Below are 27,261 nucleotides of genomic sequence, written 5' to 3'. Positions count from 1 at the left end.
CTCCCTGTGTTTCCTGTCTCTCTGTGCCAGTTTGTCTTGTATGTTTTTCTTGTCAACCAGCGTGTTTTCCCATACTCCTGCTTCTATTCTCTCTTTTGCTAGTCCTCCTGGTTTTGACCCTTGCCTGTTTTCTGGACTTTGTGCCCGCCTGCCCTGACCTCGAGCCTCCCTGCCACTCTGTACCTCCTCGACTCTGAACAGGCTTTGACCTTTTGCCTGTCCACGGCCATTCTCTTGCCTACCCTTTTGGATTGTTTAATAAATATCAAAAGAATCAAAACATCTGCCTCCCATGGCTGCAACTGAGTCTCGCCTTGTGCCCTTATACAACCTTGTCTCAGAGCATTTCATATGATTCCGTACGTAAATCCGGGATAGCATTCTAAATGGGGTGTTACGTTTTGTATGGTATGTATTAATTTGTGAATGCCCATCACCCATTTCATATGATATTTCAAATTACAATATGTATTATATTTTACAATTTGCAAAACGCATGTTTTAAATTCTAGCTAGGTGGCTAATGTTAGCTTGGTTAGGGTTAGGCTAAGGGTTAGCTAGCATGCAAAGTAGTAAGTGGTTGAAACGTTTCTATATAGCTAAAATGCTAATGTTGTATGTGAGGAGATTCAAACTGGCAACCTTTGGGTTGCTAGACGTTTGCAATGTGCGTTTTTGCCTCATGTAACCATGCCAAAACATAACATATCATACTATTGAGTATTCCAGATTTACATTTACTATATTACATCTAGTCTATGAGACCAGGCTGGGGTGCCTGCTTATAGAGTTGTTACAGACCAGTCAGGATGATGATGATGATACTGCAAGTCTCAGAACTTCTTATCTCAATCCAATGGCCCAAATACAATGGCACAAAGGCCACTGTTATGGATTTGTGGAGAAAATCTATTTGTGAATACTAACGTGCTTTAAATCTTTGCATTTTCTCAGAGAAAGCATGTCTATTGGATATTTTAGGATGATTTCCAGCTGTATCTCTGAGCTGCCTGCCCCTCCCACAGTACTATGGATTATTGGACCAGCTGCTTGGAGACAGCCATTAAATGAAGTAGACAGTGAACATGCAATTACAGATGAACATGAGTTTGGTGGAAAATAAGATGATAGTAACCAATAAGGGCTTATTAGTAAACCACAGATAAACTCCAGTTCCATTTCTTCTTAGCCATGGCCTTGCCAGACATATGAGTTGGTCTATAAACACTATATTTGAGCATCCAGAGCTAGAGATTAGCATGGAGCCATCAGCAGCAGCAAATCAAATCAAATCCAATGTATTTATATAGCCCTTCGTACATCAGCTGATATCTCCAAGTGCTGTACAGAAACCAAGCCTAAAACCGCAAACAGCAAGCAATGCAGGTGTAGAAGCACGGTGGGTATGAAAAACTCCCTAGAAAGGCCAAAACCTAGGAAGAAACCTAGAGAGGAACCAGGCTATGAGGGGTGGCCAGTCCTCTTCTGGCTGTGCCGGGTGGAGATTATAACAGAACATGTCCAAGATGTTCAAATGTTCATAAATGACCAGCATGGTTAAATAATAATAATCACAGTAGTTGTCGAGGGTGCAGCAAGTTAGCACCTCAGGAGTAAATGTCAGTTGGCTTTTCATAGCCGATCATTAAGAGTATCTCTACCGCTCCTACTGTCTCTAGAGAGATGAAAACAGCAGGTCTGGGACAGGTAGCACGTCCGGTGAACAGGTCAGGATTCCATAGCCGCAGGCAGAACATTTGAAACTGGAGCAGCAGCACGGCCAGGTGGACTGGGGACAGCAAGGAGTCATCATGCCAGGTAGTCCTGAGGCATGGTCCTAGGGCTGAAGTCCTCCGAGAGAAAGAGAGAATTAGAGAGAGCATACTTAAATTCACACAGGACACTAGATAAGACAGGAGAAATACTCCAGATATAACAGACTGACCCTAGCCCCCCAACACATATACTACTGCAGCATAAATACTGGAGGCTGAGACAGGAGGGGTCAGGAGACACTGTGTCCCCATCCGATGATACCCCCGGACAGGGCCAAACAGGAAGGATATAACCCCACCCACTTTGCCAAAGCACAGCCCCCACACCCCTAGAGGGATATCTTCAACCACCAACTTACCATCCTGAGACAAGGCCGAGTATAGGCCGAGTATAGCCCACAAAGATCTCCGCCACGGCACAACCCAAGGGGGGGCGGCGCTGCCTGCAGTCCTTCCTTGTCTGGCCTGCCTCTGCTGTCAGGGCGCCTCCCCTCTTTCCAGTAATCAGCAGCTCCGCCGAGGGGCTGTAAAAACCTTTTCCCCTCTCCTTAATACCAACAAAACAACACACCCTCGGCTAGGGTGCCCACATTTCTGAGGCCTCTGACAGGACGTGCTGCAGGCACAAGTTGTCATTCATAAAAGGTTAAGGGGGTCAATGCCATTTTCATTAGGAGTCTGAGCGCATCCAGCTTGATGGGGCCGGCGTGCAGATGGAATGTCTCTGAGTGTTCTATGCAACACCACAGACAGGGAGAGCAGTAAGTACCTTGTTGGACGAGGGAGGATGGCGGGAGTGTCCTCCCCCCTACTACTACTGTTCATTAGACACTAAGACCGTGACCTCAGGTGGTTAAGCACGACATTAATGTGCTATCTGTCTAGCTGTTGCAATTACTATAATGCTAAATGTTTCTACTTCAAAATACTCTGCTTCTGGCTGTAGAGCACACATAGTATTGTATCTATCATGTAGCCTATATGTAACAGTATAATTTTAGACCGTCCCCTCGCCCATACCCGGGCGCGAACCAGGGACCTTCTGCACACATCAACAACTGACACCCACGAAGCATCGTTACCCATCGCTCCACAAAAGCCGCGGACATGATTGCAATACGAGTTTACAACAAAAAAAACATTGTGCACACGTTGTCAATTCATTCTGCTGCGTTGTAAAGAAGTGATATATTCCTAAATACCACATTTATTTATTTTACAAGGCAAGTCAGTTAAGAACACATTCTTATTTTCAATGACGGCCTAGGAACAGTGGGTTAACTGCCTGTTCAGGGGCAGAACGACAGATTTGTACCTTGTCAGCTCGGGGGATTTGAACTTGCAACCTTTTGGTTGCTAGTCCATCGCTCTAACCACTAGGTAAATGAAATACATTTGGAATATGGAATATAAAATTCAGTCAGCAGTGAATATGATCATGTCGAAATGATGACAGCATGAATGAGTGAGAACATGAAGCCTATGAAATTCCTTTAGTGGAATTGAAGTCCTCTTGACTAGTGATAACATAGGGTTATGATCACATACATCACATTAGGTCTCAATGGCACCCTCTGCTGGGCTTGAATCCCACTGGACTACATTCAGGGACAGGGGACATGCAATGATTCACCAGAGGACATGTTTTTAACGTGTAACAAGATGGTGCATGACACTGTGATAAATTATGTAATGATGATATAAAATCCCTCTAAATAGAAATACTTTAACTTCAACTTAGCTACAGACATGACGTGTAACATGATGTGATTGTAAACATGATCCTGCCGTTTCAGGTCGTTGAACTGATTATAACAACAACAAAAAATGAACCTATGTTCTTCTATTCCACACGGAAAGCTTGTGTAAAATATATCAGAACGCATTTAAATGTAATTTATATCAATGTCCCTTTGGTGAATCGGAATGCACTGCAGCTCAGTGCTACTCCGTGCAAATAAAGACATTCTAATTTAATCGGAACTATATGGATCCTCCGGTGACTGTTGATTCTGTTATTTCCATGGGGCGTTGGAGGTTTATGTGCTACATTAGTAAGACTGGTTCTACTCATGACATCGAGAGGCTATGATTTTGACTTCGAACCCCCATGCACCAGGAAATATCATACCTGAAAAACCAGTGGGCGATTCCTCCCTTAGAAGACCATACCTGAAAAACCAGTGGCCGATTCCTCCCTTAGAGCAACCGTACAGGCAACGAAGAGGGGCTCCCCATCCCCGTTACATCTACCTTCCAGCCTCAGCTGCTGGCGAGCCATTCCACAACATTACAAATTCACCTGGTATGCAGCTTTACCTCTAAGAAGAGACATCCCTTCTGGGTAGAGTGTTACATTCGCATCTCAACAGGTAGGGGCAATGTGAAAGACACTGTTTACTCAATAGAGTTGTTTTACAAGGGAGACATTTTTATATATAGACCTACATCAAAATAATGGCTTTTTATGACAATGAATGACGGAATACTTTAATGTCTCATAGGAAAATTTGCTTGGCATCAATACATGTATTCTTGAATCAACTGGCCTATGATGATGTGATTCTGAAGACGATCAACTTCTAGGCCATAAGACTGCTGAACAGCTTCTACCCCCAAGACATACAATTGCTGAACAGTTAATCAAAGCCCCCATCCCAGCAGGAGGCCTTTTGCCTTTTGGTAGGCCGTCATTGTAAATAAGAATGTGTTCTTAACTGAGTTGCCTAGTTAAATAAAGGTGAAAAAAAAAATATATATATTATTTAGGGTTAGTTTTAATTAGCTGCTGAGGGGACTACGGCTCATAATAATGGCTTGAATGGAGCGAATGGAATGGCATCAAACACATGTGTTTGATGTTGTTGATACCTTTTCGCCTATTCTGCTCCAGCCATTACCTCGTACCGCCAACCTGTGCTTTACAGTATTTGCTGAATTAGGCAACAGGCAATTGGCACTAATTCTATACACATTTTTGTAAAAGAGCAGAAAAGTAAATAAAAACATTATGGGGATGAGATAGGTAGATTGGGTGGGCTATTTACAGATGGACTATGTACAGCTGCAGCGATTGGTTAGCTGCTCAGATAGCTGATGTTTAAAGTTAGTGAGGGAAATCTAAGTCTCCAGCTTCAGCGATTTTTGCAATTTGTTCTAGTCACTGGCAGCAGAGAACTGGAAGGAAAGGTGGCCAAAGCAGGTGTTGGCTTTGGGGGTGACCGGTGAGATATACCTGCTGGAGCGCGTGCTACGGTTGGGTGTTGTTATCGTGACCAGTGAGCTGAGATAAGACGGAGCTTTACCTAGCATAGACTTATAGATGACCTGGAGCCAGTGGGTCTGGCGATGAATATGTAGCGAAGGCCAGCTGACTAGAGCATACAGGTCGCAGTGGTGGGTGGTATAAAGGGCTTTGGTAGCAAAACGGATGGCACTGTGATAAACTGCATCCAGTTTGCTGAGTAGAGTTTTGGAAGCTATTTTGTAGATGATATCGGCAAAGTCGAGGATCGGTAGGATAGTCAGTTTTACTAAGGTAAGTTTGGCGGCGTGAGTGAAGGAGGCTTTGTTGTGAAATAGAAAGCCGATTCTAGATTTAATTTTGGATTGAAGATGTTTGATATGAGTCTGGAAGGAGAGTTTACAGTCTAGCCAGACACCTAGGTATTTGTAGTTGTCCACATATTCTAGGTGCGGGCAGCGAACGGCTAAAAAGCATGCATTTGGTTTTACTAGCATTTAAGAGCAGTTGGAGGCCACGGAAGGAGTGTTGTATGGCATTGAAGCTCGTTTGGAGATTAGTTAGCACAGTGTCCAAGGAAGGGCCAGAAGTATACAGAATGGTGTTGTCTGCATAGAGGTGGATCAGGGAATCACCTGCAGAAAGAGCGACATCGTTGATATACACAGAGAAAAGAGTCGGCCCGAGAATTGAACACAGTGGTACCCCCATAGAGACCGCCAGAGGTCCGGACAACAGGCCCTCCGATTTGACACACTGAACTCTGCAAAGTAGTTGGTGAACCAGGCGAGGCAGTCATTTGAGAAACCAAGGCTATTGAGTCTGCCGATAAGAATACGGTGATTGACAGAGTCGAAAGCCTTGGCCAGGTCGATAAAGACAGCTGGACAGTATTGTTTCTTATCAATGGCGGTTATGATTTTGTTTAGTACCTTGAGCGTGGCTGAGGTGCACCCATGACCAGCTCGGAAACCGGATTGCACAGCGGAGAAGGTACGGTGGGACTCGAAATGGTCAGTGATCTGTTTGTTAACTTGGCTTTCGAAGACTTTAGAAAAGCAGGGCAGGATGGATATAGGTCTGTAACAGTTTGGGTCTAGAGTGTCTCCCCCTTTGAAGAGGGGGGTGACTGCTGCAGCTTTCCAAACTTCAGGGATCTTGGACGATGCAAAAGAGAGGTTGAACAGACTGGTAATAGGGGTTGCAACAATGGCGGTGGATAATTTTAGAAAGAGAGGGTCCAGATTGTCTAGCCCAGCTGATTTGTACGGGTCCAGGTTTTGCAGCTCTTTCAGAACATCTGCTATCTGGATTTGGGTGAAGAAGAAGCTGGGGAGGCTCGGGCAGGTAGCGGCGGGGGGTGCGGAGCTGTTAGGCGGGGTTGGGGTAGCCAGAAGGAAAGCATGGCCAGCCGTAGAGAAATGCCTATTGAAATGTTCAATTATCATAGATTTATCGGTGGTTACCTAGCCTCAGTGCAGTGGGCAGCTGGGAGGAGGTGCTCTTGTTCTCCATGGACTTTACAGAGTCCCAAAACGTTTTGGAGTTAGAGCTACAGGATGCACATTTCTGTTTGAAAAGGCTAACCTTTGCTTTCCGGACTGACTGCGTGTATTGGTTGCTGACTTCCCTGAACAGTTGCATATCATGGACACTATTCGATGCTATTGCAGTCCGCCACAGAATGTTTTTGTGCTGGTCAAGGGCAGCCAGGTCTGGAGTGAACCAAGGGCTATATCTGTTCTTAGTTCTACATTTTTTGAAAGGTGCATGCTTATTTAAGTGAGGAAATTACTTTTAATGAACGACCAATCTAATCATTGATAGCCTAGTCCAGTCTATATCAACCATTCAATCAATATATTTGTCAAATGCTGCTATTCTCTAGGCCAGACGTTCTGTGGAAAATAAGTTGATTCTTCCCGTTTGTGCTATTTATATGTATTGGTTTAATATTTAGACAAGACATACCTATTCAAAGGGTAGGCCTCTACATTAAAGGCCTAAATACATTTCATTCATGGAGCTCCGATGGATTTTCATCGTAAATTAACCAGAACAATCTTTGTCAATTACATGTTTCTTTAGTTGTCAATCGTAAAAGTATAGGGTTTAATAAAGTTATATAGTGAAATGACCTTGCGTGGCGCTGTTATCGCATTAGTGGAAACCAAGACTGTTCTCAGGGCAAGTGAGACGGTTTTGACTAGCAGAAGTAACTTCTTGCAGCAGGTTAGGATAATGAACATGACAGGTTACGAGAATCACCGTAGCAGGTTTGGAGAATCAGCTAAAATTCTAAAATTGTCCCGGAAGCGACTCGAACATATCCAGGCCTGCCTTGGGAAAAGTCTTGTTTTCCACTAATGCAATGCCACTTTCATTGTCGCAAAATCTTCATCCGGGAATCTATAAACACCGATTTGCGCGGCCGCACTACTATGCCGAAGATTTTATAACTAACCCAAGATAGACTAGAGCCTGTCGTTTCCATTGGGCGCAAATGAAACATAGTGTGCGGAGCCACGCACGTGATAGTGAGATCCTATTGGTGCGTTCCAGCATTTATTAGCATTTTTCCGGTAGGGAACGCCTAGTATCTGCTTGTGCAATAACTCAAGTCGGCCTTGCACTCCTAAACAACGCACTTTTGGGGCAAAGGGTGAGTCTCCAAAGTTTTCAAAACGCAGCCCAATCTATTTTTGGAAACAGAAAATTGTATGGAGAGCAAATGTTTAATCGATGAGAAAATTAGCAGAATATCGGCCATCTTCTCCCACTGCCGGTCACTGGACTTCCTCTCATCACCACATTTGGTGTTGAGTGGAAACGCCAACCGGATGCTTCACATTTATATATTCGGTGAAATATCTCCTCGTTGTTCCATCTGTGTCTACTGTGGTTCGACCTTCTGCAGTCGGTAAGTGTCGAAAGGAGTGCTAGCTAAGAATTGTCCGTTACAAATCCTTTTTAATCCTTCGTTAAAACTACACGTAGAACAATACAAGCGAGGGTTACATATTGTACGGATTATTGTGTACATTGGTCTGTCATTATTATTGTTGTATCGTTGTGCATTTACAAACCGATTGACCTTATCTGTAATGTCTTCGCAGAAAGACCCGGGCTTCAATCAAATTTGACCGACCAGGTTAAAACAGACTAAAAAGAAAATGTACGCCTGCGCTAAGTTCGTCTCCACGCCGGCTCTGGTGAGTTATTTTCATCAATCTGTTGAATCCATGTTTATTTTACATCTGGATTCATATTCTCCGGCTGTGTTCGTATGGGCCTGTGTTGAACTGTCTGACAAGGGTATTGGCTAACGTTAACTAGTTTAACGTTTATGACTATGTAAGTGACACTATTTTTAGTTTCCTAGCTGTTTGCACATTCGATACTCTACGCCGGAACTAGCTATCCGGCTTTTTAGCTATAGACTAACGTTAGTTAGCTATGAATAAAGGTCAACATGACACTTGGCTTGCTTCAGCATCCAAGTCTATCTGTAACGTTACCTAGCTTGTGACATAGCTACGCTAGTTAACCCTCTGGCCTGCTTTTCTTTCTTTGTCTTTGTGTGTTTGGGGCTCTCTGTCCAAGGTCATGTTTTACTTGACTAGAAACATTTACATGTTCAGGTAAAACATGTTTAACAGGTTGTTTTACTGGTAACGTAACGGTTTGACATTAGCTTGTGCAAAGTGCACTCAGCAGGTTAGTGTTTTAGCCTTGTAACGTTACTGTTACCAGGTGGCGTTGAGGAGCGAATCTTATCTACTTTTTGATGACTAAGCTGGGAAAGCAGCTATGATGTTGGAATTAACGAATTGTAATGTGTTGTTGGTATGCATGTCTTGGTACAGCTCTATGATGTTCCACGATGACAGTGGCTAGCTACTGTCAAGGTGCCTGCCACAGGCCAAGGTGCACTTGTTCCGCCTTTCACGGTGGGAACCATAACACTTAGGCGTTTACTTGTCTTGAACTTTGAACCGCCGTGTGCACTTCATCTGTCATTTTATTTATTGCCTTCAAGATCTTCTGTGTGTGTGCCCTCAGGCAAAAATATTTGTGCATTTTTATTTCACTCAGTTCTGTCCTTGTCCCCTGGTGCAGGTCCGTGCTGGCTCCCGGACTCTTTACAGACCATTGTCTGCCTGTATGGTGTCCAGGCCCGAGGTCAACACCGAGGTGAGGAAAGACTCTTCTTGCAGTAGGTTTTATGCCCTTCACTGTCGAATATAATGCAATGTTTTCAAGCCCCCTAATGGCCATTGATGTAGGATGTTTTCAAGCCCCCTAATGGCCATTGATGTAGGAAGTTTTCAAGCCCCCTAATGGTCATTGATGTAGGAAGTTTTCAAGCCCCCTAATGGCCATTGATGTAGGAAGTTTTCAAGCCCCCTAATGGTCATTGATGTAGGATGTTTTCAAGCCCCCTAATGGTCATTGATGTAGGACGTTTTCAAGCCCCCTAATGGTCATTGATGTAGGATGTTTTCAAGCCCCCTAATGGTCATTGATGTAGGACGTTTTCAAGCCCCCTAATGGTCATTGATGTAGGATGTTTTCAAGCCCCCTAATGGACATTGATGTAGGAAGTTTTCAAGCCCCCTAATGGACATTGATGTAGGAAGTGCTTTTATCCATCATTAAAAAGAGGCTTGCTTTGTTTTTCAGAACAATGTAGCCCTCATGCCACAGAGCCCCTTCACCCAAGTAGCACTGAGAGGCTTCCAGACCAGTGCTGTGAGCAGGGACATCGACACAGCCGCTAAGTTCATTGGTGCTGGAGCAGCCACGGTCGGAGTGGCTGGATCCGGTGCTGGAATTGGGACAGTGTTTGGCAGTCTCATTATTGGATATGCCAGGTAAGTCCACATCTACAAATGGATGCCTAGATATGTGCTTGTCAATGTCAGCTTTCAGAAGGGAAAAAAAAAGATTTTAAAAGCTGACTTTTACGTAGAAATGTGTTGTGTTTTGCAGGAACCCATCTCTGAAGCAGCAGCTGTTCTCCTATGCTATCCTGGGATTCGCCCTGTCTGAAGCCATGGGTCTATTCTGTTTGATGGTTGCCTTCTTAATCTTGTTTGCTATGTAACAAATCTATTGTTCATAGAAACACTGTAATTACTGATGTGACTCCATATTTTATTGTGGTTACCAAAAATGTTCTGTGTTGGTATCATGGAAATTTATATTTTCAAAGTCTAAATAACAAAAACATGTTTTGTAAAAATGTAAGAAATTACATAATTAAAATGCATGTATTTGACTATTTAACATATGGCAGTATGTTTTCTGTTGGGAATTATGTTTCACCACAATCAAGAAGACAACTAGCTTCTATTGAATGTCAGCATGGGATTATACAAAGGAACTGCTTAATTTACTGTAAATCAGTCTGGCACATTTTCCAATGCATCATATGTTCGCTTCTGTGGGTCCACATTGATGCTTTTGTTGGTTCAAGTGCAGTTCTATAGAAGTATGTAAGTAGGCAGCAAGTGAACGCTTGCTTTTGTAAATGGCATTAAATAAATCTAGACAATTTGATGGTGCTAAATAGTGGTCACTGGTCCAGTTTATTTGGGATACTCTGAATGAACATGCGTAGTCTGTTAAAAAGCCTGCAGGTGTTGATATGATTCCCTTGGATAATATTGGCTAATTTAATTAGAAATATATTTTAGAGCTTTAAGATGCCTGAGAACACCAGATCCAAAATATTGCCAAATTGGATGGGCCCAGAGGAAATTCATCCATAGTGTCTTTGATGCAACGATTTCTGAAGATAATTCCAATACTCTCATACATGCCGTGTAGTTTCTGGAGATGGGTCACCCTTCATACCCCGGCTCCTGGTTGTCACATTTTCAAGACCCAGGGTTATGTTCAGTCGGCACAGAACAGAAAACATTTAACTGATAATGGTACTACTTGATCTCATCCAAAAAGATTTCTCCTTTTTGCTTTCATTTTGGACAGTTTTGCATTTGGTATTTACCAGGGTTCATTCCTCCATCCCACAAATGATAATAACATTTACCTTTTGTATTTAGGAGACTTCTGTAATAAATTCTCACTGTTCTGGTGGGATTCATTTCCCACTGCCTTCTCCCCTTGTTCACCTGGACTCCCATGTCGATCGTTCCTTTGCTGACCTAGCACTTTATTCAAGATTAGATCCTCTAATAATCTGGACGCTTGTGTGCTTTATATGAAATGTTATGTTTCATTGTGGTTGTTTGGCATTGGCCTAGCATACTGCATGCACCAAATCTCTGCTGTCATATCCACACAAGGTCGTTGGAATTATCACAGCATTTATTTTAATGACTAGCTATAAAGATAATTGAAATTGACAATATTCTAAAATGTATTGTCAACCGATTTCTCTTCATTTCTATAAAATTGCGGTTGCTATCTGTACGGCGGAGATGCTGCTCTCGCGAGAGTTGCACAGACGAGGGATTTCGATACGAAGGGTTGCGCTGGTGGGTAAGTGTGCACGAGCTCAAGGAGATTGTACACAAAGATATCGCACGTGTACCGATTTCTTGGCATTAGTGGGGATTTAAGCGTTAAGAAAAACGAGTCTGTGATAAATGCACATCCTTCATGTATTAACATTAGTAAATATAGTTAATATGGCGACCGTACTATGCTTGCAGATGTTAAGGCGGTGTGGATAGGACGAGCAAGCAAGCTAGTTGGTGATGCGGAGGAGTGCTGTGTAAACAAAACCATTGCACATTGTTTTGTAAGAATGCGCTGAATGATTTTTTTGAACAATTCTAAGTAATTGGGTTTCAACTGTTTCTTCTGAATAAACGCACTATGACGTCGAGTGTCATCTTTCACAATTCGAGTTTCCACTAACCATTTTGATAAGAGATTTTTTTTTGTTCTAACCCCAACAATATTCTCACTCCTGATTGGAAAAGACCATGCATTTACAAGAGGAAGTTGCCAACTTTCCATCAATAAGCTATGTCCCCAAGATAAAATCTTTGAAAGAGCCTATAAGGTGAGGAACATTAATCTGGAATGTTCTACCTACCAAAGTACAAATCATATATATATATATATTCTTTATTCCGGGTGTAAAAGGAATTCCTAAATATGAGTGATGACCAACCGTTCTTATGTTCTGCTCCTGGATGTGGTCAGGTATGTTTTAAAAGTCCCTGTGGTTTGCTTTGTGGTTATATGTGTAATGTGTAAAGTATATATTTATCATCTTTTCATAGCGATTTACAAATGAAGACCATTTGGCTGTCCACGAACACAAACATGAGATGACACTAAAGTTTGGTCCAGCAAGAGGCAACAGTGTCACAGTAGCCGGTAAGCACTACAAGGGGTTTCAAATCAATTACTAAGTGACAGTGGCGGCGAAAGTACCCAGTTGTCATACTCGAGTAAAAGTAAAGATACCTTAATAGAAAGTCACCCAGTAAAATACTACTTGAGGAGAAGCCGAAAAGTATTAGGTTTGAAATATACTTAAGTATCAAAAGTATAAATAATTTAAAATTCATTATATTAAGCAAAGCAGATGGTACCATTTTTAAAATTATTTTTATTTATTTATGGATAGCCAGGGGCACACCAACACTCAGACAATATTTACAAAATATGCATTTGTGTTTAATGAGTCCACTAGACCATAGGCAGTAGGGATGACCAGGTGTTCTCTTGATAGGTCCATGACTTTCACAATGTTCCTGTCCTGCTAAGCATTCAAAATGTAATGAGTACTTTGGGTTGTCACGGAAAATCTATGGAGTGAACAGTACCATCTTTTCGTCAGGAATGTAGTGAAGTAAAAGTTGTCAAAATAGTAAAGTACAGATTCCCTCAAACTACTTAAGTAGAACTTAAAATATTTTTTTGACTGAAGTACTTTACACCACTGCTAAGTGATAGAATTCATTCAAGCGGGTGGGAAGTGGGAAAAATGCAATTGTCTTTGCTACCATGTAGGCTAACTCTACCAACAGCATACCACCCTGCATCCCACTGCTGGCTTGCTTCTGAAGCTAAGTAGGGTTGGTCCCTGGATGGGAGACCAGATGCTGCTGGAAGTGGTGTTGGAGGGCCAGTATGAGGCACTCATTCCTCTGCTCTAAAAAATATTCCATTGCCCCAGGGCAGTGATTGGGGACACTGCTCTGTGTAGGGTGCTGTCTGTCGGATGGGACGTTAAACGGGTGTCCTGACTCTCTGAGGTCATTAAAGATATTGTAAGAGTAGGGGTGTTGACCCCGGTGTCCTGGCTAAATTCCCTATCTGGCCCTCAAACCATTACGGTCACCTAATCATCCCCAGTTTACAATTGGCTCATTCATCCCCCTCCTCTCCCCTTTAACTATTCCCAAGGTCGTTGCTGTAAAGGATAATGTGTTCTCAGTCAACTTACCTGGTAACATAACAGTAGAAAAAATAAAACTATACAGACGTACTACCATAAGTCTAGTCATACGGTATCCGTGAACCCCAAATGTATGGCTTATCAGAGATGTTGCTCAACTACATTGCATGAAGCTCAGAGTGAATAGTTCTCCGTTATGACCACCCAGTGTAATGGAGTTGATCTACAGTTTAAAATATTTTGTCTTCTCAGAATGAAGTTTATACTCATTTGCAGCACCTTTTTGAATAGCTTCTTCACAGACTAACCACCTTTTTGAATAGTTTCTTCACAGACTAACCACCTTTTTGAATAGTTTCTTCACAGACTAACCACCTTTTTGAATAGTTTCTTCACAGACTAACCACCTTTTTGAATAGTTTCTTCACAGACTAACCACCTTTTTGAATAGCTTCTTCACAGACTAACCACTTATTTTTCTGGGAGCTTTGTCTTCCGTTGAATAGTCTCACTGTACTGTTTTATCCGATGAAACACTGATTCTCTTCCACACTGCTTTGATTGATGCTTTCACTCCTTCACAAAAAGAACACATTTCTACCAGAACTGTACAAATGGTTTGGATAAAGAAATCACTTTTGGGCTATATTTTGTACACCAGACCCATAGTAACTATTTGATTATCAGTTAGTACTCTATCTTTGTAAACGGTATTACAGGAGTTAGACAACACTAGGGCATTATTTCACTGTTGAAATCTAGAAAATGGTTTTCGTTGGAACTATTCATGCAGCTAAGGTCTCTAATGGTGTTTTCTGGAGTTATCTTTGCAGCCGTCCTCACTGCCAAGCTCTACTATAGTCCATCCTGCATCTCTCCAAGTCCCCAATGTGCTTCTAGCAACCTCAGATGCTAGTGTTGTTATACAGCACGCTCTCCCATCGCCAACATCTAGCTCTGTAATTACCCAAGCCGCATCCTCTAAAAGGCCAATAGTGTAAGTAAGTCAAATATATATATATATATATATATATGTTTAGTTATTTTTTTGTCATTTTTTAAATGTTCTTTTTTAGCTTGATTTCTTTCTTGGAATAATTTTTGTGCTATTATGTCTTTATTATATTGCATTTCGTGGTCAGATGGTTCATTAAAAAGTTTACTCTTTGGTTTGATGTCAGTCACCAGGACTGGTACCATATTGTGTGAATACAAATCCATTTAATTAGGCTGTTAAGTTATGTTCCTTTGATTGCTGGTTAAGTTTATTAATACATTTTTTTTGTAGTGTAAAGTGTATCATAATTTTCTTAAATTATATATTTTTTGAAAAACTATCTAATTGCTGTTTGTTGTGTAACCCATAGTGTCTTTTGTCTTCGCTCCAGTCCAGTCTCTGGCACTTTCCCCATACTCTTTCAGCTGCCTAATGAACAGACCATGCCCGTCGCTATCCCAGCAACCATTGCATCCCGTGTACACATTCCAACCGCCATTCCTGTAAGTATTGCAAGTCTTGTTTTATGGAGTTCCATTGTGTATTTCGAATGTATTGATTTCCAATGGGCTGTAGTGGTTAGAGCATTGGGACAGCTGCTGGATCGAATCCCCGAGCCGACAAGGTAAAAATCTGTCATTCTGCCCCTGAACAAGGCACTGAACCCCGGGCGCCGAATAGGTGGATGTCGATTATGGCAGACCCCGCACCTCTCTGAATCAGAGGGTTTGGGTTAAATGCGGAAGACACATTTCAGTTGAATGCATTCAGTTGTACTTCTGACTAAGTATCCCCCCTTTCCCCTTTCCCAATCACTCGGGCACATTTCCACTAGGCCTATACCCACGTTCCAGTAGTTAATGTCTTATCTGCATTCTGCCCCTAGAGGTCCCTATTTACTGCTTTGGCACTAGTGTCTTTTGCATGTGTTGCATAGGCAAGGGATGATGGGGGATCTAATGTGCCTTAGAAGAGAGCAGCTGTATGTCACCATGGCAAAGACATTGAGTAGGCCAAAAAGTTACTTGGCCCCATCCAGAGTGCCATTTGTCCTTGTACAATTTGAATCACCACACTTGACTTCTGGCAGACTGGATGGACCATGCCGGATGTGTGTCACAATCAATTAACATTATGATCTGGATATTACGTTTCAGTGTCCGTTGAGGACATTGGCTGATATATCCATATCATAGGTGCTATAGAGGTTTCTGTCCCTGGTTCCCCCAGAGCCACGTGTCTCTGTCCCTGGTTCCCCCAGAGCCACGTCTCTCTGTCCCTGGTTCCCCCAGAGCCACGTCTCTCTGTCCCTGGTTCCCCCAGAGCCACGTCTCTCTGTCCCTGGTTCCCCCAGAGCCACGTCTCTCTATCCCTGGTTCCCCCAGAGCCACGTCTCTCTGTCCCTGGTTCCCCCAGAGCCACGTCTCTCTGTCCCTGGTTTCCCAGAGCCACGTCTCTCTATCCCTGGTTCCCCCAGAGCCACGTCTCTCTATCCCTGGTTCCCCCAGAGCCACGTCTCTCTGTCCCTGGTTCCCCCAGAGCCACGTCTCTCTGTCCCTGGTTCCCCCAGAGCCACGTCTCTCTGTCCCTGGTTCCCCCAGAGCCACGTCTCTCTGTCCCTGGTTCCCCCAGAGCCACGTCTCTCTGTCCCTGGTTCCCCCAGAGCCACGTCTCTCTGTCCCTGGTTCCGCCAGAGCCACGTCTCTCTGTCCCTGGTTCCGCCAGAGCCACATCTCTCTGTCCCTGGTTCCCCCAGAGCCACGTCTCTCTAGAGAAAGTAGATCTAGCTGGTCTCTCATAATATATTACAGACATTAGATCTAGCTGGTCTGTCATAATTTAATAGAGACAGTAGATCTAGCTGGTCTGTCAATGTAATAGTGACAGTAGATCTAGCTGGTCTGTCATAATGTAATAGAGACTGAAGATCTAGCTGGTCTGTCATAATAAATTAGAGACAGTAGATCTAACTGGTCTGTCATAATAAATTAGAGACAGTAGATCTAACTGGTCTGTCATAATATAATAGGGACAATAGATCTAGCTGGACAGTCATAATAGAATAGAGACAGTAGATCTGGCTGGTCTGTCATAATACAACAAAGACAGTAGATCTAGCCTGTCTGTCATAATGTAATAGTGACAGTAGATCTAGCTGGTCTATAATAATATAATAGAGACAGTAGATCTTGCTGGTCTGTCATAATGTAATAGTGACAGTATATCTAGCTGGTCTATCATAATGGCATAGTGACAGTAGATCTAGCTGGTCTGTCATAATATATTAGAGACAGTAGATCTAGCTGTCTGTTATAATACAACAGAGACTGTAGATCTAGCTGGTCTGTCATAATATAATAGAGACAGTAGATCTAGCTGGTCTCTCATAATATAATAGAGACAATAGATCTTGCTGGTCAGTCATCGTATAATAGAGAATGTAGTTCCAGCTGGTCTGTCATAATATATTACAGACATTAGATCTAGCTGGTCTGTCATAATTTAATAGTGACAGTAGATCTAGCTGGTCTATAATAATATAATAGAGACAGTAGATCTAGCTGGTCTGTCATAATGTAATAGTGACAGTAGATCTAGCTGGTCTGTCATAATATATTAGAGACAGTAGATCTAGCTGGTCTGTCGTAATATAATAGAGACAGTAGATCTAGCTTGTCTGTCATATAATAGAGACAGTAGATTTAGCTGATCTATCAAATTATAACGGAGACAGTAGATCTAGCTGGTCTGTCATAATCTAAAAGAGCCAGTAGATCTTGGTGTTCTGTCATAATATAAAAGAGATGGTAGATTAAGCTGGTCAGTCATAATATATTAGAGACAGTAGATCTTGCTGGTCGGTCATAATATAATTGAGACAGTAGATCTAGCTGGTCTATAATAATATAATAGAGACAGTAGATCTAGCTTGTCTGTCATAATTTAATAGAGACAGTAGTTCTTGCGGGTCTGTCAATATATTATAGAGACAGTTGATCCAGCTGGTCTGTCATAATATATTAGAGACAGTAGATTTAGCTGATCTATCATAGTATAATAGAGAATGTAGATCCAGCTGGTCTGTCATAATTTAATAGAGACAGTAGATAAAGCTGGTCTGTTGTAATATAATAGAGACAGTAGACGTAGCTTCTCTATCATATTATAATAGAGACAGTAGATCTAGCTGGTCTGTCATAATATAATATAGTAGGTAGATCTTGCTGGTCTGTCATAATATATTAGAGACAGTAGATCTTGCTGGTCGGTCATAATATAATTGAGACAGTAGATCTTGCTGGTCTATAATAATATAATAGAGACAGTAGATCTAGCTTGTCTGTCATAATTTAATAGAGACAGTAGTTCTTGCGGGTCTGTCAATATATTATAGAGACAGTTGATCCAGCTGGTCTGTCATAATATATTAGAGACAATAGATTTAGCTGATCTATCATAGTATAATAGAGAATGTAGATCCAGCTGGTCTGTCATAATTTAATAGAGACAGTAGATAAAGCTGGTCTGTTGTAATCTAATAGAGACAGTAGACGTAGCTTCGCTGTCATATTATAATAGAGACAGTAGATCTAGCTGGTCTGTCATAATATAATATAGTAGGTAGATCTTGCTGGTCTGTCATAATATATTAGAGGCAGTAGATCTAGCTGTTCTATAATGAAATAATCGAGACAGGAGATCTTGCTGGTCGGTCATAGTATAATAGAGAATGAAGATCCAGCTGGTCTGTCATAATGTATTAGAGACAGTAGAACTAGCTGGTCTGTCATAATGCAATAGTGACAGTAGATCTAGCTGGTCTGTCATAATGTAATAGTGACAGTAGAACTAGCTGGTCTGTCATAATGCAATAGTGACAGTAGATATAGCTGATCTGTCATAATGTAATAGTGACAGTAGATCTAGCTGGTCTGTCATAATTTAATAGAGACAGGAGATAAAGCTGGTCTGTCATAATAAATTAGAGACAGTAGATCTAGCTGGTCTGCCATAATATGAGACTGTAGATCAAGCTGGTCTGTCATAATAAATTAGAGACAGTAGATCTAACTGGTCTGTCATAATATAATAGAGACAGTAGATCTAGCTGGTCTGCCATAATATGAGACTGTAGATCAAGCTGGTCTGTCATAATAAATTAGAGACAGTAGATCTAACTGGTCTGTCATAATATCATAGGGACAATAGATCTAGCTGGACAGTCATAATAGAATAGAGACAGTAGATCTGGCTGGTCTGTAATAATACAACAGAGACAGTAGATCTAGCCTGTCTGTCATAATGTAATAGCGACAGTAGATCTAGCTGGTCTATAATAATATAATAGAGAGAGTAGATCTTGTTGGTCTGTCATAATGTAATAGTGACAGTATATCTAGCTGGTCTATCATAATGTAATAGTGACAGTAGATCTAGCTGGTCTGTCATAATATATTAGAGACAGTAGATCTAGCTGGTCTGTCATAATACAACAGAGACTATAGATCTAGCTGGTCTGTCATAATACAACAGAGACTGTAGATCTAGCTGGTCTGTCATAATATAACAGAGACAGTAGATCTAGCTGGTCTCTCATAATATAACAGAGACAATAGATCTTGCTGGTCAGTCATAGTATAATAGAGAATGTAGTTCCAGCTGGTCTGTCATAATATATTACAGACATTAGATCTAGCTGGTCTTTCATAATTAAAAGAGACAGTAGATCTAGCTGGTCTGTCGTAATATAATAGTCTGTCATATAATAGAGACAGTAGATTTAGCTGATCTATCAAATTATAACAGAGACAGTAGATCTAGCTGGTCTGTCATAATCTAAAAGAGCCAGTAGATCTTGGTGTTCTGTCATAATATAAAATAGATGGTAGATTAAGCTGGTCAGTCATAATATATTAGAGACAGTAGATCTTGCTGGTCGGTCATAATATAATTGAGACAGTAGATCTAGCTGGTCTATAATAATATAATAGAGACAGTAGATCTAGCTTGTCTGTCTTAATTTAATAGAGACAGTAGTTCTTGCGGGTCTGTCAATATATTATAGAGACAGTTGATCCAGCTGGTCTGTCATAATATATTAGAGACAATAGATTTAGCTGATCTATCATAGTATAATAGAGAATGTAGATCCAGCTGGTCTGTCATAATATATTACAGACATTAGATCTAGCTGGTCTGCCATAATTTAATGGAGACAGTAGATCTAGCTGGTCTGTCATAATTTAATAGTGACAGTAGATCTTGGTGTTCTGTCATAATATTAAATAGATGGTAGATTAAGCTGGTCAGTCATAATATATTAGAGATAGTAGATCTTGCTGGTCGGTCATAATATAATAGAGACAGTAGATCTAGCTTGTCTGTCATAATATAAATGAGATGGTAGATCCAGCTGGTCTGTCATAATATATTAGAGACAGTAGATATAGCTGATCTATCATAGTATAGTAGAGAATGTAGATCCAGCTGGTCTGTCATAATATATTAGAGACAGTAGATTTAGCTGATCTATCATAGTATAATAGAGAATGTAGATCTAGCTGGTCTGTCATAATATATTAGAGGCAGTAGATTTAGCTGATCTATCATAGTATAATAGAGACAGTAGATCTAGCTGGTCTGCCATAATATGAGACTGTAGATCAAGCTGGTCTGTCATAATATATTAGAGACAGTAGATCTGGCTGGTCTGTCATAATACAACAAAGACAGTATATCTAGCCTGTCTGTCATAATGTAATAGCGACAGTAGATCTAGCTGGTCTATAATATTATAATAGAGAGAGTAGATCTTGTTGGTCTGTCATAATGTAATAGTGACAGTATATCTAGCTGGTCTATCAAAATGTAATAGTGACAGTAGATCTAGCTGGTCTGTCATAATATATTAGAGACAGTAGATCTAGCTGGTTTGTCATAATACCATAATACCAAGTTGAATCTACATAAAGTTCTTCATACACGAGTTGAATCTACATAAAGTTCTTCATACACGAGTTGTCATTCAGTCAATATGCTGTTCTGACCTTGTGTGCAAAGTCAAATGGCACGGACAAATCAATACGAAAATAGATATGTTCTTTCAGCAATGGAACCAAAAGCACAAATAGAGACTATAGATCTAGCTGGTCTGTCATAATATAATAGAGACAGTAGATCTAGCTGGTCTCTCATAATATAATAGAGACAGTAGATCTAGCTGGTCTCTCATAATATAATAGAGACAATAGATCTTGCTGGTCAGTCATGGTATAATAGAGAATGTAGTTCCAGCTGGTCTGTCATAATATATTACAGACATTAGATCTAGCTGGTCTTTCATAATTTAATAGAGACAGTAGATCTAGCTGGTCTGTCAATGTAATAGTGACAGTAGATCTAGCTGGTCTGTCATAATGTAATAGTGACAGTTGATCTAGCTGGTCTGTTATTATATATTAGAGACGGTAAATCTAGCTGGTCTATCATAATACAACAGAGACAGTAGACCTAACTGGTCTGTCATAATGTATTAGAGACAGTAGATCTAGCAGGTCTGTCATAATTTAAAAGAGACAGTAGATCTAGCTGGTCTATAATAATATAATAGAGACAGTAGATCTAGCTGGTCTGTCATAATTTAATAGTGACAGAAGATCTAGCTGGTCTATAATAATATAATAGAGACAGTAGATCTAGCTGGTCTGTCATAATGTAATAGTGACGTTAGATCTTGCTGGTCTGTCATAATGTAATAGTGACAGTAGATCTAGCTGGTCTGTCATAATATATTAGAGACAGTAGATCTAGCTGGTCTGTCGTAATATAATAGAGACAGTAGATCTAGCTTGTCTGTCATATAATAGAGACAGTAGATTTAGCTGATCTATCAAATTATAATGGAGACATTAGATCTAGCTGGTCTGTCATAATCTAAAAGAGCCAGTAGATCTTGGTGTTCTGTCATAATATTAAATAGATGGTAGATTAAGCTGGTCAGTCATAATATATTAGAGACAGTAGATCTTGCTGGTCGGTCATAATATAATAGAGACAGTAGATATAGCTGGTCTGTCATAATATAATAGAGACAGTAGTTCTAGCTGGTCTGTCATAATATATTAGAGACAGTTGATCCAGCTGATCTTTCGTAATATGATAGATTCAGTCGATGTAATGGGTCTGTCATAATATAAGAGACAGTAGATTTAACTGATCTATCAAATTATAATGGAGACAGTAGATCTAGCTGGTCTGTCATAATCTAAAAGAGGCAGTAGATCTTGGTGTTCTGTCATAATATAAAAGAGATGGTAGATTAAGCTGGTCAGTCATAATATATTAGAGATAGTAGATCTTGCTGGTCGGTCATTATATAATAGAGACAGTAGATCTAGCTTGTCTGTCATAATTTAAAAGAGACAGCAGATCTAGCTGGTCTGTCATAAGTTAATAGAGACAGGAGATAAAGCTGTTATGTTGTAATATAATAGAGAGAGCAGACGGAGCTTCTCTGTCATAATGCAACAAAGACAGTAGATCTAGCTGTCTGTCATAATTTAATAGTGACAGAAGATCTAGCTGGTCTATAATAATATAATAGAGACAGTAGATCTAGCTGGTCTATAATAAAATAATAGAGACAGTAGATCTTGGTGGTAGGTCATAGTATTATAGAGAATGTAGATCCAGCTGGTCTGTCGTAATATAATAGAGACAGTAGATCTAGCTGGTCTGTCATAATATAAAAGAGATGGTAGATTAAGCTGGTCAGTCATAATATATTAGAGATAGTAGATCTTGCTGGTCGGTCATTATATAATAGAGACAGTAGATCTAGCTTGTCTGTCATAATTTAAAAGAGACAGTAGATCTAGCTGGTCTGTCATAAGTTAATAGAGACAGGCGATAAAGCTGTTATGTTGTAATATAATAGAGAGAGCAGACGGAGCTTCTCTGTCATAATGCAACAAAGACAGTAGATCTAGCTGTCTGTCATAATATATTAGAGACAGTAGATCTTGCTGGTCTGTCATAATTTAATAGTGACAGAAGATCTAGCTGGTCTATAATAATATAATAGAGACAGTAGATCTAGCTGGTCTATAATAAAATAATAGAGACAGTAGATCTTGGTGGTAGGTCATAGTATTATGGAGAATGTAGATCCAGCTGGTCTGTCGTAATATAATAGAGGCAGTAGATCTAGCTGGTCTGTCATAATATATTAGAGACAGTAAATCTAGCTTGTCTGTCATAATATATTAGAGACAGTAGATCTAGCTTGTCTGTCATAATGTAATAGTGACAGTAGATCTAGCTGGTCTGTCATAATGTAATAGTGACAGTAGATCTAGCTGGTCTGTCATAATATATTAGAGACAGTAGATCTAGCTGGTCTGTAGTAATATAATAGAGACAGTAAATCTAGCTTGTCTGTCATATAATAGAGACAGTAGTTCTAGCGGTTCTTTCAAAATATTATAGAGACAGTTGATCCAGCTGGTCTTTTGTAATATGATAGATTCAGTCGATGTAATGGGTCTGTCATAATATAAGAGACAGTAGATTTAGCTGATCTATCAAATTATAATGGAGACATTAGATCTAGCTGGTCTGTCATAATCTAAAAGAGGCAGTAGATCTTGTTGTTCTGTCATAATATAAAAGAGATGGTAGATTAAGCTGGTCAGTCATAATATATTAGAGATAGTAGATCTTGCTGGTCGGTCATAATATAAGAGAGACAGTAGATATAGCTGATCTATCATAGTATAATAGAGAATGTAGATCCAGCTGGTCTGTCATAATATATTAGAGACAGTAGATTTAGCTGATCTATCATAGTATAATAGAGAATGTAGATCCAGCTGGTCTGTCATAATTTAATAGAGACAGTAGATAAAGCTTGTCTGTTGTAATATAATGGAGACAGTAAACGTAGCTTCTCTGTCATATTATACTAGAGACAGTAGATCTTGCTGGTCTGTCATAATATATTAGAAGCAGTAGATCTAGCTGTTCTATAATGAAATAATCGAGACAGGAGATCTTGCTGGTCTGTCATAGTATAATGTAGAATGAAGATCCAGCTGGTCTGTCATAATGTATTAGAGACGGTAAATCTAGCTGGTCTGTAATAATGTAATAGTGACGGTAGATCTAGCTGGTCTGTCATAATGTAATAGTGACAGTAGAACTAGCTGGTCTGTCATAATGTAATAGTGACAGTAGATCTAGCTGGTCTGTCATAATGCAATTGTGCCAGTAGATCTAGCTGGTCTGTCATAATTTAATAGAGACAGGAGATAAAGCTGGTCTGTTGTAATATAATAGAGAAAGCAGACATAGCTTCTCTGTCATAATATAATAGAGACAGTAGATCTAGCTGGTCTGCCATAATATAATAGAGACTGAAGATCTAGCTGGTCTGTCATAATAAATTAGAGACAGTAGATCTAACTGGTCTGTCATAATATAATAGAGACAGTAGATCTAGCTGGTCTGCCATAATATGAGACTGTAGATCAATCTGGTCTGTCATAATAAATTAGAGACAGTAGATCTAACTGGTCTGTCATAATATAATAGGGACAATAGATCTAGCTGGACAGTCATAATGTAATAGTGACAGTAGATCTTGCTGGTCTGTCATAATGTAATAGTGACAGTAGATCTAGCTGGTCTGTCATAATGTAATAGTGACAGTTGGTCTAGCTGGTCTGTCATTATATATTAGAGACGGTAAATCTAGCTGGTCTGTCATAATACAACAGAGACAGTAGCTCTAACTGGTCTGTCATAATAAATTAGAGACAGTAGATCTAACTGGTTTGTCATAATATAATAGAGACAGTAGATCTAGCTGGTCTGCCATAATATGAGACAGTAGATCTAACTGGTCTGTCATAATATAATAGGGACAATAGATCTAGCTGGACAGTCATAATAGAATAGAGACAGTAGATCTGGCTGGTCTGTCATAATACAACAGAGACAGTAGATCTAGCCTGTCTGGCATAATGTAATAGCGACAGTAGATCTAGCTGGTCTATAATAATATAATAGAGAGAGTAGATCCTGTTGGTCTGTCATAATGTAATAGTGACAGTATATCTAGCTAGTCTATCATAATGTAATAGTGACAGTAGATCTAGCTGGTCTGTCATAATACAACAGAGACTATAGATCTAGCTGGTCTGTCATAATACAACAGAGACTGTAGATCTAGCTGGTCTCTCATAATATATTAGAGACAATAGATCTTGCTGGTCAGTCATAGTATAATAGAGAGTGTAGTTCCAGCTGGTCTGTCATAATATATTACAGACATTAGATCTAGCTGGTCTTTCATAATTTAATAGAGACAGTAGATCTAGCTGGTCTGTCATAATGTAATAGTGACAGTAGATCTAGCTGGTCTGTCATAATGTAATAGTGACAGTAGATCTAGCTGGTCTGTCATTATATATTAGAGACGGTAAATCTACTTGGTCTATCATAATACAACAGAGACAGTAGACCTAACTGGTCTGTCAAAATGTATTAGAGACAGTAGATCTAGCAGGTCTGTCATAATGTAATAGTGACAGTAGATCTAGCTGGTCTGTCATAATGTAATAGTGACAGTTGGTCTAGCTGGTCTGTCATTACATATTTGAGACGGTAAATCTAGCTGGTCTGTCATAATACAACAGAGACAGTAGATCTAGCTGGTCTGCCATAATATGAGACAGTAGATCTAACTGGTCTGTGATAATATAATAGGGACAATAGATCTAGCTGGACAGTCATAATAGAATAGAGACAGTAGATCTGGCTGGTCTGTCATAATACAACAGAGACAGTAGATCTAGCCTGTCTGGCATAATGTAATAGCGACAGTAGATCTAGCTGGTCTATAATAATATAATAGAGAGAGTAGATCCTGTTGGTCTGTCATAATGTAATAGTGACAGTATATCTAGCTAGTCTATCATAATGTAATAGTGACAGCAGATCTAGCTGGTCTGTCATAATATATTAGAGACAGTAGATCTAGCTGGTCTGTCATAATACAACAGAGACTATAGATCTAGCTGGTCTGTCATAATACAACAGAGACTGTAGATCTAGCTGGTCTCTCATAATATAATAGAGACAATAGATCTTGCTGGTCAGTAATAGTATAATAGAGAGTGTAGTTCCAGCTGGTCTGTCATAATATATTACAGACATTAGATCTAGCTGGTCTTTCATAATTTAATAGAGACAGTAGATCTAGCTGGTCTGTCATAATGTAATAGTGACAGTAGATCTAGCTGGTCTGTCATTATATATTAGAGACGGTAAATCTAGCTGGTCTATCATAATACAACAGAGACAGTAGACCTAACTGGTCTGTCATAATTTAATAGTGACAGAAGATCTAGCTGGTCTATAATAATATAATAGTGACAGTAGATCTAGCTGGTCTGTCATAATGTAATAGTGACGTTAGATCTAGCTGGTCTGTCATAATGTAATAGTGACAGTAGATCTAGCTGGTCTGTCATAATATATTAGAGACAGTAGATCTAGCTGGTCTGTCATAATACAACAAAGACAGTAGATCTAGCCTGTCTGTCATAATGTAATAGTGACAGTAGATCTAGCTGGTCTATAATAATATAATAGAGACAGTAGATCTTGCTGGTCTGTCATAATGTAAAAGTGACAGTATATCTAGCTGGTCTATCATAATGTCATAGTGACAGTAGATCTAGCTGGTCTGTCATAATATATTAGAGACAGTAGATCTAGCTGGTCTGTCATAATACAACAGAGACTATAGATCTAGCTGGTCTGTCATAATACAACAGAGACTGTAGATCTAGCTGGTCTGTCATAATATAATAGAGACAGTAGATCTAGCTGGTCTCTCATAATATAATAGAGACAATAGATCTTGCTGGTCAGTCATAGTATAATAGAGAATGTAGTTCCAGCTGGTCTGTCATAATATATTACAGACATTAGATCTAGCTGGTCTGTTAATGTAATAGTGACAGTAGATCTAGCTGGTCTGTCATAATGTAATAGTGACAGTAGATCTAGCTGGTCTGTCATTATATATTAGAGACGGTAAATCTAGCTGGTCTGTCATAATTTAATAGTGACAGAAGATCTTGCTGGTCTATAATAATATAATAGAGACAGTAGATCTAGCTGGTCTATAATACAATAATAGAGACAGTAGATCTTGGTGGTAGGTCATAGTATTATAGAGAATGTAGATCCAGCTGGTCTGTCGTAATATAATAGAGACATTAGATCTATCTGGTCTGTCATAATGTAATAGTGACAGTAGATCTAGCTGGTCTGTCATAATATATTAGAGACAGTAGATCTAGCTGGTCTATAGTAATATAATAGAGACAGTAAATCTAGCTTGTCTGTCATATAATAGAGACAGTAGTTCTAGCGGTTCTTTCAAAATATTATAGAGACAGTTGATCCAGCTGGTCTTTTGTAATATGATAGATTCAGTCGATGTAATGGGTCTGTCATAATATAAGAGACAGTAGATTTAGCTGATCTATCAAATTATAATGGAGACAGTAGATCTTGCTGGTCTGTCATAATATATTAGAGACAGTAGATCTAGCTGGTCTGTCATAATACAACAAAGACAGTAGATCTAGCCTGTCTGTCATAATGTAATAGTGACAGTAGATCTAGCTGGTCTATAATAATATAATAGAAACAGTAGATCTTGCTGGTCTGTCATAATGTAATAGTGACAGTATATCTAGCTGGTCATAATGTCATAGTGACAGTAGATCTAGCTGGTCTGTCATAATATATTAGAGACAGTAGATCTAGCTGGTCTGTCATAATACAA

General features: G+C 39.9%; 1 protein-coding gene across 3 annotated transcripts; it reads left to right on the top strand.

Annotated features, from left to right (window-relative positions):
• Nucleotides 1-7,896: 7,896 nt before the first annotated feature.
• LOC139396707 (ATP synthase F(0) complex subunit C2, mitochondrial-like) lies at nucleotides 7,897-10,591 on the top strand. Of its 3 annotated transcripts, none has more exons than XM_071143662.1 (5): nucleotides 7,897-7,939; nucleotides 8,136-8,231; nucleotides 9,139-9,213; nucleotides 9,703-9,893; nucleotides 10,012-10,591. In XM_071143662.1, exons 2-5 carry the CDS (start codon nucleotides 8,193-8,195, stop codon nucleotides 10,124-10,126), a joined length of 420 nt encoding a protein of 139 aa, XP_070999763.1. In that variant the 5' UTR covers nucleotides 7,897-7,939; nucleotides 8,136-8,192; the 3' UTR covers nucleotides 10,127-10,591. The 3 variants fall into 3 exon arrangements, with proteins under 3 accessions (XP_070999763.1, XP_070999764.1, XP_070999762.1); XM_071143663.1 differs by having other exon boundaries at nucleotides 7,935-8,042; XM_071143661.1 differs by lacking the exon at nucleotides 7,897-7,939 and having other exon boundaries at nucleotides 8,006-8,231.
• Nucleotides 10,592-27,261: the final 16,670 nt, after the last annotated feature.

The sequence above is a fragment of the Oncorhynchus clarkii genome, unplaced genomic scaffold (assembly GCF_045791955.1).
Source record: "Oncorhynchus clarkii lewisi isolate Uvic-CL-2024 unplaced genomic scaffold, UVic_Ocla_1.0 unplaced_contig_12837_pilon_pilon, whole genome shotgun sequence".
In the NCBI taxonomy this organism is placed as follows: Eukaryota; Metazoa; Chordata; class Actinopteri; order Salmoniformes; family Salmonidae; genus Oncorhynchus; species Oncorhynchus clarkii.
This window is presented reverse-complemented; position numbering and strand designations above follow the sequence as displayed.

Coding starts and splice junctions, on each gene's coding strand:
- LOC139396707 (XM_071143662.1), top strand. CDS start 8,193: ATGTACGCCTGCGCTAAGTTCGTCTCCACGCCGGCTCTG. Junction 8,232..9,138: donor TCGTCTCCACGCCGGCTCTG/GTGAGTTATTTT, acceptor CCCCTGGTGCAG/GTCCGTGCTGGCTCCCGGAC. Junction 9,894..10,011: donor CTCATTATTGGATATGCCAG/GTAAGTCCACAT, acceptor TGTGTTTTGCAG/GAACCCATCTCTGAAGCAGC.